General features: G+C 36.5%; 1 protein-coding gene across 1 annotated transcript in view; it reads left to right on the top strand.

Moving 5' to 3' along the window:
• The window catches only part of RNF169 (ring finger protein 169), a 92,707-nt gene that overhangs the window by 49,987 nt on the left and 22,179 nt on the right, over positions 1–20,541 (top strand). The window contains exons 3-4 of the mRNA XM_063095339.1: positions 12,669–12,815; positions 18,255–18,373. Coding sequence (XP_062951409.1) covers positions 12,669–12,815; positions 18,255–18,373 — 266 coding nt within the window. The remainder of the gene's footprint in view (positions 1–12,668; positions 12,816–18,254; positions 18,374–20,541) is intronic.

Here is a 20,541-nt window from a genome sequence, read left to right as displayed (position 1 = left end):
TTATCTCAAACGTAAAAAAAAAATGCAAGTGCTCAACAAATCATAATACAGATAATGTAGATATTTTACCTTAAGCTGAGAAGCAGTACTATAGTGATTAAGAGCTGACTGCCTGAGTTCAAATCCTGGCTCTGCCACTTGCTAGTATGAGTATTTGGGCAAGCTATTTAATCTCTCCATGTCTCAGTTTCCTGGTCTGTAAAATGGACACCTAGCTTATGGGGTTATTGTGAAATAGTGCCTGGCACATAGTAATCTATATGTAAATTTTTTTTTTTTTTCGTGACCGGCACTCAGCCAGTGAATGCACCGGCCATTCCTATATAGGATCCGAACCTGCGGCGGGAGCGTCGCTGCGCTCCCAGCGCCGCACTCTCCCAAGTGTGCCACGGGCTCGGCCTGTAATCTATATATAAATATTAATGATTATTATTTAATATTTGGAATTCTAAAAACATCTAGCCCAAAGTAACCCACTCCATTGCTGCCATTTATTTGTTTGAGTAAGAAATGGCAGACTGTCAAAAAGTCATTGTTGGAGGATGGAGAGTTAATGAATTCCCAGTTTTATTGAACTTTGGGTAGTGAAGGCTTGTCTTTGCCTTTTCACAGTTGACTTTCTATTTCTCATTGAGTGCCCTGCTGTTCATTCAGCCTTTTAGCTTGGCAGTTAAACATATGATATATAGTATGCTGGTTCAATTTTTGTGTAAACTTGGATACCTCCCATAAATTTTATATGCATTTCTACATAATACATGCAATAATTTAAAACCCATATTAAAGTAATTTTAAATATCTTATTACATATGGGAGAAATTTTGTAAAATGTTATTTTGGAGTGAATATTTGGATGTCTTGTTCTAAATCTAACATTAAATTGAAACGTGTTCTAGAATTTAAAATGAAGAGAGCATAGTATCATAAATGTGATTCCTTTAAAATTATGTAAGAATTATAAGAGCAAATCAATAGCTTTGGTGCTATTTGATTGTTCAAATAAAAGTCATGGCCTTAGCCTTGTATGCAAGAGATCATTTGATATGATTTCAGAGTGCAGAGAAATGGAGCTGAGAGTAGTCCTAGTTCACCCAAAATACATTGTTTTTGTGGACAGCATCAGCATTAGTCACCAGTTAGACCCTATACAAATGGTAACTGTTAGTGCCAACTGAGAGTCTAGGAACTAGATGGAATATAAGGCATCAATTGCTATAGATACCAAAGTAAATTGAAATTTTTTGATGCTAATTTGATTATCTGACAAGTTCATCATGCTCTGAAGCAATGATTCTGAAATAGTGGTCCCCAACTTTTTTTCTACCAGTTTGTATTATACTCCTTTCATAATCCACATATTATATTCATAAATAGTATGAATTTAAAATATTTTAAATATCTTCTATTGAAGAATAAGCCCTGGACATCACCAAAAATATGTATTCAACCTGTTGAGCTAGTGATATTTAGTAGGTGCAACCTTATGGATTATAACTGTCTTATTTGTTAGACTTTTAAAAAGAGATTGAAAATTAACTTAAAGATTCCCATTACTATCCTTGTGATCCCCCTTAGGAGTTGGGTCCCAGTTAGAGAACCATTGGCCCAGAGATAACTAGAAAATGAATAAAATGTATATAACTCATAATTTACTGCATGTTTTTACATGTCATCTTATTTTATATGAAAAATCTGTTATCACTTGTCAGGGGAAAGATAAATGAAACACCATGAGGCTGTATGGTCCTATAGTTCTCACAAATTGTTTCTGTGGTCTACTATCATTGGGTGGTGAACCATTTTACCAATTCAGAAAGAAAATGAGAAAATTACAGATACACGAGCTTCTAGTCTTTCAAGTATCATTGGGGAAGTCCCACCAGCCCTGTGCTCATGGCACTGTCTGGTTGGTTATCTTTTATAGTGGAATTAAGAGTATGGTGGTTCCTCATAAAGCATGGGGCCTGGACCAGTCACCATAATTGGTATGATTTGTGTCAGAATATGTTTGTTGAAAGGACTTTTAAAGATCAGTTAGGCCAACCTCATCACTCTGTTCAACAACATTCTACTAGAATATAAGCCCTATGTGAACAATGTTGTCATTTTTGGTCAGAGCTATATCCTCAATACTAAAAATCGTACCTGACATATAAAATATGGTACTCTGTAAATATTTGTGGAGCTGAATTTATTGAATACAGACCCCATGTCTGGAACTCAAGTAGGGGAGGGGAAATCAAGGAGGAATAGGTCCCTGATCAAAAGAAGCTTTGTAGTGTCTGGGGGAAGGAGATTTGAAAACAAGTAATTGAACACAAGTAATTTGTGTTAGAAATTAATAATAGAGGTATATTCTGGGTGTAATGAAATGTAAGACCTCATTTGAAACATTGTGGTATGTATATTTGAAGCACTAATGAGGAAGATGCACTCTGGAGTAGCTACTTAGCATTTGAAAGACTGTAATCGGAACCTTCACTCCATATAAGCCCTTCAGTTATTTTTATCATCACCAGCACCTGAGGTTTGTTAACTAGCATACTAGATGTTATAAGTTTTTTTAAGTTTTAATTTTTGTAACATTCAAACAAATATAAAAGTGGGGAGAACAATAAAATGAACTCCCATGTATCCATCACCTATATTCAGTAATTATGTTGATAAAAAATTACAAAGATAAAAATTTTTTGTGGAGAAATGAGCATTATTTAAGATACGTGGATTGGCGACAAATATACAGGTATCTCTGCCTTTGCATGAACAGAGTTTAAGAATCTACTGAAAAAGAATGAAGTTGGACTCATATCATACAAAAATTAACTCAAAATGGATCAGAGACCTAAATCTAAGACCTAAAACTATAAACAGAAGTAACCATAGGGCAAAAGCTTCATGACGATGAGTTTGGCAATGATTTCTTGGATAAGACACCAAAGGTACAGATAACAAAAGAAAAAACAAATTGGACTTCATGAAAATTTAAAAATTTTGTACATCAAGTACATTATCAACAGAGTTAAAAGGCAAACCACAGAATGGGAGAGAATTTTGCAAATCGTATATCTGATAAGGGATTAATATCCAGAATATATAGAGAACTCTAAAAACTCAATCACATACAAAAAAAAACTCGATTCAAAGATGGGCAAGGGAATGAATAGACATTTCTTCAAAGAAGATATACAAATGGCCAATAAGCATATGAGAAGATACTTAACATCACTAATCATTAGGGAAATGCAAATCAGAACTATAATGAGATGCCACTTTGCATTCATTAGGATGGCTACTATCAAAAAACCAGAGAACAACAAGTGTAGGGGAGGATATGGAGTAATTGGAACTCTTGTGCACTTTTGGTGGGAATGTAAAATGGTACAATGTCTGTGGAAAACATAGATTTGTGTTTCGTCACAAAATTAAAAATAGAATTACTGATTCATCCAGCAATCCCACTTTTGGGTGTATACCTAAAAGAACTGAAAGCAGGGTCTCAAAGAGATATTTGTACATCCATGGTCATAGCAGCATTATTCACAATAGCTGGGCTGCCCAGTTAGCTCAGTTGGTTAGAGCACTGTGTTATAACACCAGCGTCAAGAGTTCAGATCCTAACACTGGCCAGCTGCCAAAAAATAAAAAAAGAAGAGACTTCCGGTTAAGATGGCAGAACAGATGGTCCCCACCGTCACTCTCTCCCACAAATCAACTAATTTACAATTATAAAAAAGCAACAACAGCCAAGGTGGGACCACTAGAGCTCAGGGGAAGAGGAGAAGAGACCTACGGAGTGCATGAAGGTGGGAGAGGCCACGATGAGAGAAAGAAAAAACCACTCGGACTGTTTCGAATCCTGACCACTTCCAGGCTGGTGCTGATGAGCACATAAGCAGAAGCTGGCAGAAGCCACAGCTATGCCCTTTGGACGAAGTTGCTTGGAGGCAGCAGGGGAGAAGAGGGCCTTGGTGGCCCCCAGGCCAGCAAGACCACTAATAGTGTTACTATGAACCCACATAGGAGCAAGGAGCCACAACAACTGAAAAAAAGGAGCCACTCAGAGGCCAGTGAGTCATCATAAGGGACTGGAGCACAGTCCATCCTATGGGAAGTGTTTGGAGCATGGGCGATAGGGGAGACGGGCCCACCCAGGGGTACAATGCGGCACAGCAGGGACAGCTGATCTGCCCCCCGCCCAATCAGCGTAGGACCACTCAGAGGAGACCGGTCAGCAATATAGAATTGCATGAGGTGAAGTTTGATGAAAAGACTCAGGCGTAGACCAGAGTTTCTATACAACCCAGGTGCACTGGATCTTACTAGACCTGGAAGTACCTATAAAGTCCACAATTAAAACCTGAGCTGCACAAAAAGCCTTCCCCAGGGAATCAGCAGCAAAGCAGCAATTTAGCTCAACCACAGGGCTCAAGTGCTGGTCCCTATAGGAAGTTCCCCCCTTTTAGAAGTAAGCAAAGGATAACAAATTAGTTCCAGTGCAGAGTTTGAGTGGTGGGAACAGCAAATAATCCAACACAGAACTGAAAAAAAAAAAAAAAAAAGTACCCACAACCAGAGACAAAGTTTGATATTAACTAGTAAAGGTCTCATTCCACCAAAAAACACCTGTAACACCTAGAAGGACCAGAAGTCCCCTGGGCTACCAAGCCAGAAAGGGGGGAAGGGTGGGGGATCTCTGGCCTCGGCCACACCCCCTGACATGCGCTACCACCTCAGCAACGACCATGGAGCCACCACAGAAAGTTCCCTGGGCTCTCCCGAGCTGGGGTGATGGGGGACCTCAGCCATGCCCCCCTGACATGCATAACCAGCCCAGCAATGACCACCAAGCCACAGCAAGAAGGACCTCGGGTTCCCAAGCTGGGGTGGTGGTGGCGGGGAGGCTTTTATCACACACCTCTAACATCTGCACCCAGCCCGACAACAACTAAGCTACAACTGGAAGCCCTCCCCGGTCTCACCTGTGGGAATGAGGGGGGTACCATAGGCCTCATTCCACCCCTTCTCCTCCTTCTTCCATCATATTTCCTTCCCCTTTCCCCTCTCCCCCTCCCTCCCAACTGCCTGCAACATCATAGAATGTAAAAAAAATGTTAATTAAATAAAAAGGAAAAAAAAAAAAAAAGAAAAGAAACCCCACATTATTCACAATAGCTAAAAAACATGGAAGCAACCCAAATGTCCTTCAAGAGATGAATGGAAAAACAAAATGTGGTATATACATGCAATGGTTTATTATTTATTTAGCCTTAAATAGGAAGGAAATTATGATACTTGCTACAACATGGATGAACCTTGAGGACATTATGCTAAGTGAAATAATTCTCAAAAGACAAATACTATATGATTCCATTTATATGAGGTATCCAGAGCAGTCAAATTCATAGTGACAGAAAGTAGCTGGTTTCCAGGAGCTGGGTGAGCAGGGAATGGGGACTTCTTGTTCGATGAGTGTAGAGTTTCAGTTCTACAGTGTGCTGAGGGTTGCACAGCACGAGGAATGTATTCAATACCCCTGAACCGTACATTTAATAGTGGTGAAGATGGTAAACTCTAGTTATGTGTGTTTTATGACAATAAAAAAATTGGGGAAAAATGAATCTAGTGAGCCCAATAACTTGTTCTGTGTTAGCTATTAATGGAAAGTTCAACTGCCTGATACCAGCCAAAAGATTAGTTGAATCCGGCTGCTAAAGTACTGCTTTGAGGAGCCTGTTGATTGAAAGAAAGTTTCAGTTAGACTGGGGGAATAAGTTTTAGTGATCTATTGCACTGCATGGTGACCACAGTTAATAACGTATATTTCAAAATTGCTTAAAAATAGATTTTTTATGTTTTTACCATAAAAAACATAATTTGGTGTGGTTATGGATTTGTTAGCTTGGTTGAATATTTCTACAATGTATGCATAGATTGAAATATTTCTACAAGGTATGTACATAGCTTAAAACATCACATTGTACCCCATAAACATACAGTTATTACTTATCAATTAAAAATAAAAAGAAAGAAAAAACTAAAAAAAAAAAAAAAAAATACTGCTTTGAGAGAACCTGACATGCAAAATGTTTATTGTATTGTCTAAAAGGATTGAAAGCCAGCTGGAATTTCATACTTACTGAGCAGGTTGTATGACACTTAAAATTTTTTAAGTGTTGTAAAATATATATAACAAAATTTGTATATAAAAATTGATGTTGTTTTCTGGTTTTTTTTACTGTAGTCATTCTAGTGGGTGTGAAGTGATATCTCATTGTGGTTTTGATTTGCATTCCCCTAATGACATATGATGTTGAGTGTCTTTTCATATGTTTATTTGCTTTCCATATATTTTCTTTGGTATAGTGTCTTTTCCAATTTCTGCCTATTGTAAAATTGGGTTATTTTCTTGTTGAATTTTGAGAGTTTTCTTTTTAATTGAATTTATTCCTATAGCAGTTTTAGGTTTACAGAGAAATTAAGCAGAAAGTACAGATAATTCCCATTAAACCCCCCCCCCCCCCAATTTCTCCTATTATTAACAGGTTACATTAGTGTGGTACATTTGTTACAATTTGAACCAATATTGATATATTATAATTTACTCAATTTTACATTAGGATTCCCTCTTTGTGTTGTACAGTTCTATGAGTTTTGCCGAATGCATAAAGTCATGTATTCACCATTACCAGTATCATACAGAATAGTTTCACCCCCTAAAAATCCTCTGTGCTCTACCATATTCATTCCTCCCCTGTACCTGCCCTGAAACCCTGGCAACCACTGATTTTTTTTTTTCATTACTTCAGATATTTACCATTTCTTTGTGTTGGGAACACTCAAAATCCTCTCTTACAGCTGATTGAAACTATACAATAAATTGTTGTTAATTATAGTTACCCTACAGCGCTATAGAACACTAGATATTATTCCTCCCATCTAGCTGTACTTTTGTATCTGTTAACCTACCTCTCACTATTCCCCCTCCCACCTCCCCTTTCCAGCCTGATTTTGAGAGATCTTTGTATATTCTGGATACAAGTCCTTTATCAGGTATATTTGCTTTGCAAATATTTTTCTCCTAGCATGTGTCTTCTTTTTTTCACTTTTTTAGAGTCTTTTGAAGAGCGGAAGTTTTTAATTTTGATGGAATACAGTTTACGAATTTATGGATTGTGCTTTTGGTTTATATCTAAGAATTCTTTGCCCAGCCCAAGGTCACAAAGATTTTTATCCTCTGTTTTATTCTGGGAATTTCATAGTTTTTGGTTTTACGTTTAGGTCTATGATCCATTTTGAGTTACTTTTTATATACAGTGTGGGGTATGGATCTAAATTGTTTTTTGTGCATATGAATGTTCCAATTTTTCTAGCACCATTTGTTGAAAAGACTGTCCTTTCTTCATTGGATTGTCTTCGTGCTGTTGTGACAAGTCAGTTATTCATATATTAGTGGTTATATTTCTAAACTCTTTATTCTATCTGTACCATTGATCTATTTGTTTATCTTTAAACTGGTATCATACTGTTTTGATTATTGTAGCTTTAATAATCTTGAAATCTGGTAGTGTTAATCTTCCAACTTTGTTCTTCTCTTTTGAAGTTACTTTAGCTATGCTTGGTGCTTTGTGTATCCATCTGAATTTTAGAAACAGCTTGTCAGGCTCTACAAAAAAAAGCCTTCTAGAATGCTGATTGGGGTTGCATTGAATCTGTAGATGAATTTGGGGAGAACTGACACACTTCGTGGAACAAACTTTGGTTAGTAGGATGTGGAACCAATAGATATATGCTTCCCTTTTTCTCAACTCAGACTAATAGTCTTGAGATGCATGTCATACACTTTCTCATGTTGTCTCCTGTAGGCAACTATTGGACCAACTGTTGCAGCACTTTGTATTAGCTCTCTTTCTTTCCCTGTTATAGTATTTGCTCTCCTCTAAAGTATTTATGCATAAGCCTTCTCAGACTCTTAAGTCTCTCATAAAAGAGAATTATGTAGCCTAACATGTCAGTAGTGCTGCGGTTGACAAATTCAGTATCTAAAGCCAAATGTTTGCTTGAATATCTAAGCTCATCAATATTCAATCTCTATGACTCTGGGAATAACTACAGAGTCTTAATTTTTGTGTCTGTAAAATGGTAATGATAAATAGATGCAAACAGAGTCCTTAAGGATTAAATGAGATAAGCTTAATAAACTTAATGCCTGGAGTGTCGAAGAGTTCATTATACAGCAGCTATTCATATTTCTTATTCAAGTTTACAGTGCTACTTTCTGACCCTTCCTGAATCTTCTTAGCCTTAAAACTCTCTCCTAGAGACCAAGTTTCAAAGCTTTACAAATAAGCAGCAAAAGGGACCAAAACAACAAAACAAAAAACTTCTACAGAACCTGGTACAGAGAAAACATCAACATGTTCATGTGAAGATTTAAATGAATATATGGGTTTTTCACTTCTGTAAACTTTTAGCTTTGTTAAGCTGATAGTCTGTTAGCAGTGACTCAGTATTGTAATGAAAAGGTTATTTGCCAGCAACACAAGTCCACTGTCAAAAACTTTGAAAGCAGGAATAAAAATTATTAGGAGGCAGAAGGATAAAACACTAGAAAATCAATGAACGTAACACATGACATCAACAGAATGAAGGAAAATCCTATACGCTAATAATGAAATATTTGAAGAAGAAATAAAGGAGGTAATCTCATTCACAGTAGCTACCAAAAAATGAAATACCTAGGAGTAAATTTAACCAAGGAGGTTGCTATAGATTGGATGCCCCCCAACCTCATTGAGGCTTCATCCCCATTATAACTGTTGAGGGTGGGAAATCCTATTATGGTAATTGCAAGGTGGGGCCTTGAAGAGGTGATTAGATTGTATGACCATGCCTAGAGAATGGGTTAAAAATGGTGGTCGTGGGCATGGTTCTGAGGCCTTTAAAAGGACAGTGCATGAGGAACTATCCCTTTCTCTACTTCTACCATCTTCTACCATGTGAGACCCCTGGGTCACTGTTGCCGCCACCAAAGCCTTCACCAGCTGTGTTCCCTGGACTCTGGACTTCCCAGCTTCTGAAACTGTAAGCAATAAATTTTGTTTTCTTTATAAACCACCTGGTTCCAGGTATTTTGTTATAAGCAACAGAGACAGACTAATACAGAGGTGAAAGACCTCTGCAGTGAAAACTATAAAACACTGGTGAAAGAAATTGAAGAAGACACACATAAATGGAAAGATAGCCCTTGTTCATGGGTTGTCAAAACTAATATCATCAAAATGTCCATATTATCCAAAGCAATCTACAGATTCAGCAAAATGCCAATGACATTCTTCACAGAAATAGAAAAAACAATCTTAAAATTTGTAAGGAACCACAAAAGGTCCCGTATAGCCAAAGCAATCTTGAACAAAAAGCAGAAAGTTGCAGGCATCACACTCCTGGAGTTCAAAATATACTATAAAGCTATCATAACCAAAGCAGCATTGTACTGGCATAAAAACAGACAAATTGACCAATGGAACAGAATAGAGAGCCCGGAAATAAACCCACACATTTACAGCCAACTGATTTTTTACTAAAGTGCCAAAAATATACACTGGGGAAAAGATAGCCTCTTCAATAAATGGTGCTGGGAAATGGATATCTACAAGCAGAAGATTGAAACTAGACCCCTATCTCTCACTATACACAAAATCCAACTCAAAATGGATTAAAAATGTAAACTTAAGACCCAAAACTATGAAACTGCTAGAAGAAAATGGGAAACACTACACAAAATGGGATTGGGCAATGCTTTTTTGAACAAGACTACAAAGGCACAGGCAACTAAAGTAAAAGTAAAGAAATGGGACTCCATCAAACTAAAAAGCTTATGCACAGCGAAGGATACAACCAACAAAGTGAAGAGACAACCTACAGAAAATGTTTGCAAACTATACATCAGACAAGAGGCTGATATCCAAAATATATAGGGAACTCAACTCAATAGCAAATAAACAAATAACCCAATTGAAAAATGTTCAAAGGACCTGAACAGATATTTCTCAAAAGAAGACATACAACTGGCCACCAGGCATGTGAAAAAATGCTCAACATCACTAATCATCAGGGAAATGTAAAATGGCTATTATCAAAAAGAAAAGAACAAAATCTGGCAAGTATGAGGAGAAAAGGGAACTGTCCTACATTGTTGATAGGAATGTAAATTGGTACAACCATTGTGGAAAACAGTATGGAGGTTCCTCAGAGAACAAAAAATTGAAGTACCCTGTGACCAAGAAATCCCATTACTGGGTATATACCCAAAGGAAATGAAATCAGTATATTGACGAGACACCTGCAAACACATGTTCATTACAACACTATTCACAATAGCCAAGAGATGGAGTCAGTCTAAATGTCTATCAGCAGATGTTTATGAATGGATTAACTGTGGTATGTATACACAGTGGAGTACTATTCAGCTGTAAAAAGAAAGTGAAATCCTGTTATTTGCAGTTTCCGATGGATGGATCTGGAGACCGTCACACTAAGTGAAGTAAGCCAGTCACAGAAAGGGAAATACCACATGATTTCATTCATATGTGGGATCTAAAAAAAGCAAAAGTGGTTTTCATAGAAGTGGAAAGTAGAATAATGGTTATCAGAGACCAGAAAGTGGGGGTGGGAGGGGAAGTAGTGGGCCAACAGGTACAAAGCTATGCTATCTACCCTAAATGAATCGATGTATAGTAAATATATGCATGTATTGAAACCACACATTGTACCCCACAAATATATACAAGTAACTGTTAAAAAAAGACAGCTCTGATTTTATATAAGTAATTGAGTAATTAAAAATTATTATTTTATTTTCCAAGGGGAGAAAAAAACACTAGAAAAGCCAGAAGACGTAGTATGTAAACACTGTTAAGCATTAACACTAAACTATATAAAACAGGAAATTTAATATTTAGTTTTTTTAAAAATAGAAACATTTGTTTATGTATATACTGGGGGTGGGGAACTATCCTGTGCATTTAGGATGTTTAGCAGCAATCTCTGGCCTTTACCCACTAGATACTAGTAGCATACCACTCCTCCAGTTGTGACATCCAAAAGTGTCTTTAGACATCAGCAAATATTCCCTAGGAGGCAAAATTATCCTTAATTGAGATGATCATCCTTAGTTGAGAGAACCACTGAAATAGACCTGGATTTGCATTCCTGCTCCAGAGCCATGGTTATGTGAATTTGAACAAGTTAACTAACCCTTAAACTTTAGTTTTCTTTAGTGAGATAATGTGTATATAATGCTTAGCTCAGCACCTGACACATAGAGTTCAGTAAATGATAATTGTCATGATGCTAAAACCTTTTTTCTTTTGTGTTACTCTGCCTCTCTTATCCTCTAAAAGTAAAATGTCCCTTTGTGTAGCCTGTGGTCAAGTTGTTGGATAAGAATTGCTCATCTAAGAGCTTCAAAAGACATTGATTCTTTTATGAGGGCAGTTAGCTAAGACTTCAGTTTTGTTTTCACGCCAGCTACAGGTTTGCTTTTCTTCCCCTTGTGTTCTTGTTTGATTTGGGCAGAGTTAGGAGTACATTATTTCATTTGAATCTCCAACTGGCATAGCATATATATGGTGTTCTTTGCATATTCATAACTTCTTAAATTAGACTCAATGTCTTAAAGACTAGTTCAGGTTTACAGGAACCAGACCTATGGAAGTTGGAAAGATAAGGCTAAGGCTTTATTGTTATTTATTGTTATTGTGGGTTTTTTGGATTTTAACCCTGAGGCAACAGCCTATCAACAATATTTATTTGTTCTTTAGCTTTATTTTTTTTCATAAGAATGATGAAAAACATTAGTAGCCTGTAATTGCTTTGATATACATTACCTCGTTTAAATTTTATTAAAACCTTGGGCTGTGCAAAGGGAATAAAAGTAGAAAAGGAACTCTTGAAGTCTGTAAGTACACAGCAAGACATTATAAGTGCTATGTTAATATTGTTTTCTCATTTATATCTGCAAAGTAAGTAGTATTATACGTGTTTTGGAGGCAAGCAAATGTTGGTTCATTTGTCCAAGGTCATTCAGGTTTTTATTCCAAAGCTCATGCTATTTTCATAATACTGTTGTACCTCCCGAAAATGAGAAGCATATGCCTCTGCCTTAAATTTCTTTGTAAACTATGTGTCTTCACCTATCTCGTGACCACAAGATAAGAGTGTAGTGTGTACAACATTGAAACTGAGATAAGTCATTTTTTCTGTTGCCGTCAAGGCTAAGCCCAGCTTCTCTGGCTCCCTGTGGCCATCTCTGCTCTTCTGCTGGTCCAGTGCAGTTACATCTGGCTTATGAGTATAAAGTTAGTTTTTAGGCTCACCCTTTTTGGCTAGGCGAATAAACTTTATTTTTTGATTATGTATATTATCTTTGCTTTTATGTTTTCATGTTGCTCAAGAATGCAGAGGAGTTAAATCTTAAGTCATGAGGTATATATTTGGCAAGAGCCAAGTAAAAATAGATTTACTTAAAAATCAAGAAGTCTCTATATCTGGTAAGAAAAGTAGTATCAAAACTGCCATGTAGTCTGTCATAATAGACTATAGAGTAAAAGATGTTTTTAAGTCTAGAGTCGCCTAAAACTCTGTTGTCTCCATGTAATTTGTATTTTTAGCTGAGAGAAGAAAAGTTACAAGAGGAAAAAACTTCTGAAGATCAAATTCACAAGCTTTTACCAGAGGATACAGAAACAGGGAAAAGGAAAATGGATGAACAGAAAAAAAGAGATGAGTCATTAGTACTGAAAACAAATTTGGAACATGTAAGTAGATCACCTTTTTGATGGACATCTGCCTCAAAAATCAGCAATTAGCCCAGGTGACATGGATCTGAAAGTCCTATGTTGGTTTAACTATGAGACCAGTAATAGTCATTGACTGTGCAGCTTAAGAGTAGGGAAGAACATAGCGTCCCAATGAGAACTGGAGAAAATAATTTTTGAATGGGACGGTGAGACTTGTGGAAAGATTAAGGGAACAGTGAGGGGAAAAGGTGAGTGAGAGGAAAAACCTAGTATAGTATACTACCTGTGATAAGTTTTACACGTATATTGTCATTTTGACTTATGTATTGTTATTTGACGTTTAAGTTTTATAGTCTTATATCCTCAACTAGATTTCCGTAAAGCTTGTATTTGACAAGCTTTATTCTTTATAATGCCCTAAGCAGCACAGTGCTGGATATAATGTAGAACCTCAATATTACATACTTTGTCTAAAAGTAATCTAATTAGAATTCTAGATCTAGAATTGGGCCAGATCTTGCCAGATTTTTTTCATTACTTACTTACCAAGTAAATTACCAAAAAAGGTTGTAAGTTGTTTAACGTATATAAGAAAGCACTTCTGGAGGATCCATTAATTACACTCAAATGGATAATTATATTTGAGTTTTATTTTTAGTAAGTCATTTTGGATTGGAAATCTTCTAATGGTTGCTGTATGTACTTTGCATATCTTTAGAGTTATATCTTTTAAAATATTTTGTGATTCAGGCTTGTTAGGATTTCAGGTTATCTTTCTAATTAGCTGGAATTAATAAAGCTTTACCGTATATAAAGAAAGGCAACATAGAGTAGAAAAAAAATCTCTGGACCAGAAATCTACCTCTTGACAGGTACCAACATTGTAGTTGACTGTACAGCTTTGGCCAGCTTATTCATTTCTCTGTGCTTCTGGTTTAATTTTTGCAAAGACATTTTTCCTGAACTTCAAAAAATAGAAATTTAAAATTTCTTGGGTCAGTAGTATTTGCTGACTGCCACATGTATTTTGGGCTTCTGATTCCAGTTATAGTAAAAATAATAATAATAGTAATTGTTTTATTTAATGATTATTAAAAATAACCACTTGCATTTTACAGGGTTTCAACCTTCTAAAAAACTCAGTTTAACAAGCATGAATTGCTTGTGTACTCTTAATGTTCTGTACATGAGGAACCACAAAGGATAAAAGACTGCTACTGGAGAAGAATACAGTTTAGCTAGGAAGGCAAGAATAAGATATATGATGGTCTTATGCATCTAGTATGTCTTCTGACTAGTAGTCCCAGCTGTGGTCTGTGGTCTCTAAAGACTGCAGCTCTGCCTCTTCACCCCAACAGTACTGCCCTTTAGGGCCCTCAGGCAAAACAACCCAGAAGGACCTTTCTTTTTAGGATAAACCAGTCTTGATAGAGCCACTATGGTCCTTTGATAGAAAGAGCCTGTTGTTCCTGGCCTTGCCAAGTCCAGGTTTCTTCCAGGAACTGATCTCCAATATTAATTCGTGTCAAGACTGGGAAATTGCTTTTTTTTTTTTTTTTTGCCATTACCATCTTTGAAATCAAAATCAAATACATCAACCTAATTTTAATCTTAAGAGGTCAGAAAGTACAAATTCTCAGATTTGTTTATTGATAGTGGCCACTTTTGCAAAATTTTCTATGCAGAAACACATTGAGTAAAATCTGACCAGTGAACACTTCAAGTTTTAGATTTTTTTAAATTTGCCTTTTTTTTCTGTTTGCTTTTGTTTTTTTAAGGACTTTAGCTAAGGCTACATTCAAATTGAGACCCAAGAGAATCTCAAGTGGACTCAGTGGAAAGCCAGCTGAAGGATCATATTTTATATAAGGAGTATTATGATTATAGCTAGGCTGATCTTTCACTCTCCCACCCCCAAAACCTCAATGACTCCCCATTTCTTGTGGAATTAAATGAGAACTCTTCACCCCAACATTCAGGTTCTTTCTTAATAAACTTCTTGTTTATCTTTTCGTCTTTGCTTATACCCCAAAACTCCAGGGAGCAGAGCTCTTTGCTTTTCCCCAAATATATATTCTATGCTTTCCCTCCTTAGGGTCTTTGCTCATCTTGCATTTCATTTCATTAACTACCAGCCACCTTACCTGTTGAAAGGCTATTTATCTCTCCATGTCCAGTTCAAAAGTTGTCACCTTCATGGAACCTATAGAGATTCCTTACTTGTTTCTCCACTTCCATTATTTACTCTCCCATACCCCCACCCACTTTGTAACTCATACAGGATTTATTTCATTCTTCTTCACATTACTTTTGTGTGTGTGTGTTTGTATTTCTCTGTTAGATCATAAGTTTGTTGAGTATAGGAAATGCATTTTATCCATTTAAAAATTTCCTGTAGTGCCTTGGATATCACCAAGTGTTTGATACATGTTTGTGAAATTGAATTTGAATGGAGGGAGGAAAGAGCTTACTCCAGAAACAGAGATTATCATCTGTTATTATTTTTTCAGAATAGAAATAAAATGGGCACAGTGTTTAATTTATTATGACTTTTTATGGTACAATTAATCCAATAATAATGTGAATTGTTGGAACACAATTCAATATAGCCATTATAGTTATACCAAAGATTATAAAGCAAAAAATGAAAGATTACTTATCATCCCACAACCTAGAAATAACCCCTATAAACACTTTGGTAAATATCCTTTTAAACTTTTCTAAGTGTGTATATATACACATTATATATTGTTTTTCTTTTCAGAAAATGCAATACTGTTTAATAACCTGTTTTTAGTTAACTATACATTGTGGACGGCTTCTTATGTAAATAAAGAATCCATATCATTGTCTAGTGGTTTCCTAGTATTCTTGACTGTACAATTTATTTAGCTAATTTATTTAATATCCTCTTGATATTTTGCTATCTTGAACACCACTGTGATGAAATCCACTTTTTCTCATTAGTTCCTTAGAATAAAATTAGTAGAAGTGGAAAGACCAGGTCAAAGGGAGCGTCCTTTTTTACATTTTTGGTATTTATTACTCAGTTGCCCTCCAGAAAATTTGCATATAATTATACTCCCATCAGTAGTATGTGAGAGTACTAAACTAATATTCTCACGATCTGCCAACTCTGGTTATAATCATTCTTCTAATTGTTTAGGTATGACATTTATTTAGGTGTCATTTCAGGGATTTCATTTATGCATGCTTTATACTGTTTTAGGAATCGATAGTGCTATAGGCTTATTTTTATCCAAGGCAAAAGATGAGAGGTGAATATTTTGCTATATTATGGTTCTAGGTTTTTTGGGGGTAGAAAAGTAGGGGAGTGGGGTAGCTTTTGTGTAAATAGTTAATTATTTATTTGTAATAATGTAATTTTTCAACTACTAAACTTAGCATATATCTAGTATAAAACTAAAGTTTTTTCTTAAAAAGTTAATAGTATTTAAATTAATACAAATAAAATCTACCTTTTGTTGAGCACTTAACTACTTGTTAGCTAATGCACTAGGTGCTTTTAATGATTTCTCACAATCCATGTGGTAGACAGAGCAATATTTATTTTATAGATAAGAAAACTGAGGCTCAGAAAGATAAAGCAACTAACTCAGTGAGAATGATAGCTAAGGAATAGAGCTGGGATTTGAATACTCTTTTCCTTGGTACTGGATTGATTATGAAGAGAGGCCTAAATAGACAGAATTGCCATTATGTATGTCCTGTTGAGTCCATTGGTATCAAAACTTTTTTTTCCCCAGAGTTGAGAAGAGAATATCATATAAAATTTGATAATGGGTTAATGCTATTAAATTTTCTCCAGTGAGTATTTTGTACAACAGGGTTGTCTTAGGGAGTGATACTCTACAAAACTGAAAGGCCTCTCTGTAAATTGTAATGCTTCAACTTTCTCTCAAAGGCCAACTATAAGGAAATATAGCCTATTGTTGTGTGTGTGTCCTAGAAAATAACAGAGCATTTAAGGAATGTGAGGTACTCTGACCCATATGATGCCTTGCATGCCTAGGTCTACTCCTCTCACTTTGGTAATCATTTGATCATTAGGTAACTGGTTAATCATTAGATGATTAGACATGTTTTGGTTACTAGCATAAATATAAATTCCCATAGTATTGGGAATTTTTTAAAAAGATGGTCATTTGTTCTCACAGAGCTTATTGTCAGAAACAGAAGACAGATCCCTAAATAAGAAGCTGTAATTCAGTGTGATTAGTTGCAACCCAAAAGAAAAAGATTCTCATATTGAATTATGAGGCAAAACCTTTCTATATGAGTATGTTGTATGTAAAAGGCATATGTTTATCTAAAAGACACTTCAAATGTAGATTGACTCTAAAAAGGGACTTCAAAGTAAAATGAAAATAAATGAGTGGGTATAGACAAGATGGAAAAAAACTACCTCCAGGGGAATTTGGAAGTCTTTGCAGAGAAAGTGACACTTAAAATGACTCTGAAAGGCCAATACGTATTTTATAGACAGAGACTGCAGATAGAGAATTTTAGGCAAAGGGAATAGCAAGTCAAAAGAATAGGAGGTTTTGAAAGACTATGCTACATGTGGAGAGTAGAAAATACTTTGTACTAGAGCTCAAGGAGTTTCATGTGTAGGAACTGGTGGGGGAGAAACTATGAAAGAAGGTTGGGTGTAGTTTGTGAAGGTTATTGTATCAGGCTGAGGTTTTTAGACTTTATCCTGATGTCACCAACAGTTAAGCAAGGGAGTGACAGGTTTCTATCTGTGTGTTGGAGTACGGAGTATGGTAGTAAGGAGGGGTTGGGTGTTGGAAGGAAGAAAGCCTGAAGAGAATGAGACAAGTGAGTAGATTATTGCAATAGTCTAGGCAGAAGATGATGAGAATCTAAGATAAGGCAATGTCAATGCATATAAATGGGGAGAGTTAGATCTGAGAGACATTAGGGGTAGAATAGAATGGAAATAGTACTGGAGACAGTTTGAGACTGATGCTTTGAATTTAAGAATGGGTTTTAGCCATTTATTAACTCTATAATTCTAGACAAATTAATTATGCAAAGCCTCAGTTTACCATCTGTAAAAGATAATAATAATCCTTGATTTCAATGGGACTGATATAAAGAATAAATGAAATAAAATATTTAGAAGTGTGAGGGTACCCAAAACCTCTATATAAATGTTGTTATGACTTAGAAGTAAGGGAAAGAAAAGTGTCGTAGATGTCATTGAAGTTTCTAGATGGTTCGGTGGCGGGGCTTAGAGAAGAGAAATAGTGAATTTGATTTTGGATATATTGAATTTGAGCTACATTGGAGATTGGGATCTCCAGGAGGCAGGTGGAGCCATAGATTAGAACACAGAAAAATGACAGAGAAAGAGAGACTTGAAGCTATAGCTAGGGTAGATTCCATGGGAACCCCAAATGGACAGTGTTGTCTCCCTTGTCTCCCTGCCAGTGTCCTGCACGTCTCTCAGATTCAGAGAATGAAGAACCTTCTCGAGGCCAGATGATACAGACACATCGCTCGGCATTTGTTTCCAAGAACAACTCCTACTCCTTAGCTTTCCTGGCAGGGTAAGAGACTGACACTGAATTCAGTCAGAGTTCTTTCATTTTTGGGGTATTGAGACAAAAGGGACTGGTGGAGCAAAGGTATTTATTGTAGCTACTTTGGGGGAGGTGGAAGGGGAGAAAAAGGGTGAGACCTGGTTTTTAAATATGGATTAGGGAGAAAGTTCTAACTTGAAGAGAGAGAGAGAGAGAGAGAGTGTGTGTGTGTGTGTGTGTGTGTGTGTGTGTGTCTCTCTCTCTCTCCCTCTCTCTGGTGGGTATGGGGATCTGAACCCTTGACTACCAACACTACACTCTCCCAAGTGAGCTAACCAGCTAGCCTCTAACGTGAATTTTTAAAGAAAAGTAATATTTACCCAATTCTGGCATCCTCAGGGTAGAATTGTGATGATTGCTCTGCTGCAAAGTGTGAACCTTCTATCCTAGGAAGAAACAACAAAGTCTTCTTCAGTCCTAGAGTATTCGTGGACTTTCCCTCTGGACTTTAACACTTTGTAGGAAGTGAAGCCAGAGTTGATTTTCTTTTCAGTGCCTGGACCTAAAATATATCTTTATAGGTTTCAAGAGGGTAAATTGAAAGTTTTTAAGATCCTTGTCAAGGAATCTCTTGATCCTTTAGACTTTGCAGGCCCCGGGGATTAAAGGAGTGAGGAATTGGATATATGCTGGATGCTAGAGGGATAATGAAGGATTAGATGGAAGGAAGGATAGATAGATAGAAGGGAGGAGGAAAGGGAAAGGAAGGAGAAATGGGAGGAAGGAAGCAAGGAAGGAAGGAATCATCCATTCATTCATTCAACAGATATTTTGTGAACAGCTGCTACATGCCATGCTCTGTTTTAATATAAAGATAAAAGATAGTCTTTACCCCAGCTAGTTGTCTTTTTTATTTAAGCTGACATTGCTCACTCTTATCCCTAGGGTTCAGCTCCTCCCTCCCACCAGCGCTATGTAATAGATCTGTCTCTTGCAGCCCCTGTGGACACACACCTGGACCCTTTCTGTCTTAAGGATTTTACTGCTAGTCACTCATAAATATGACCAAAAGAAGCTACCAAAGTTTAAGAATTTTATAAAACGCTTAATGTTGTGATCCTTGATGTAGTATGTATTTCTGAATCCTCTTTGTATATGTTCTTTTGGAGCAGTTTGATTTTCTTCTGTTATTTCTGAGAGTAAAATTTTCTTTCCCTTAGAAGCCTCCCCTTCTTTAGGTAATAGCAGGTCTTTCTCTAGCAAGACCCCTCCCAGAATATTTATTCACTCATTTGACATTTGTTGAATGGCCACTGTATCCTAGCCACTTTGGCTTGATTGATGTAATCAGTACCCAGAAAGCAGGTAAGCCAGTGTCCTTTTCATTCATGGTGAAGATGGGACTTTTGCATTGTGGGTATGAGCTTGAACTATAGATGCCCTCTAAAGTCAAAAAAAATTCAAGATTGCTTGACTAAGAATTATCAGCTCCTAATTGTGTGTATAGATTTCCCCCATTTATACAGGCATATCTTAATGATTATAAGAGGAATCTACTGAAAGGAGAAAAAGATCAAATCATTCATTTCAAACAGGTTTACAGTAAATACTCCCTGAGGCCAATTAATGTTGCTTTATGAAATCTGTGATTAATCTAACTATTATGTGAATAATTAATATCTCATAATTTGAAATAATTTAGAAAAAAAGAAACATATTAAAATCCAAATATGATACCAAGGGAAAATTGCCCCAATTAGTTGGAGTAGATATTGAGTGGGTAGATTACTTATCACTGGTCACCCTTCTACCCTTGTAATTCATTCTTTTAAAGGGGATAGTGGCCTTGTGATTCTTCAGACCCTGACCTCTTGGGTTGAAAGCAGAAGGTGTCACGGAAGTTACCATAGGGATTAAAAAAAGGTGTGAGGGGAGCAGGTTAATATGTTACTTAGAATGACTAGCAAGGAGCTTAGAAAATTCTCTCTCTCTTTTTGTGGCTGGTGAGTATGGGGATCTGAACCCTTGACCTTGGTGTTATCAGCACCATGCTCTCCCAGGTGAGCTAACCAGCCAGCCCCAGAAAATTCTTCTTTAATGGGCAAAATTGCAAAGCCTATACAGAGGAGTGTGCTTTTGATTATGTGTAGATCTTGAATATCTGTTATATATCTTCTTTTCCAGCTCCTCGCCCA

This window comes from Cynocephalus volans, chromosome 4 (assembly GCF_027409185.1).
Source record: "Cynocephalus volans isolate mCynVol1 chromosome 4, mCynVol1.pri, whole genome shotgun sequence".
Classification (NCBI taxonomy): Eukaryota; Metazoa; Chordata; class Mammalia; order Dermoptera; family Cynocephalidae; genus Cynocephalus; species Cynocephalus volans.
The sequence above is the reverse complement of the archived record's forward strand: the minus strand, read 5'-3'. Positions and strand labels throughout refer to the sequence as shown.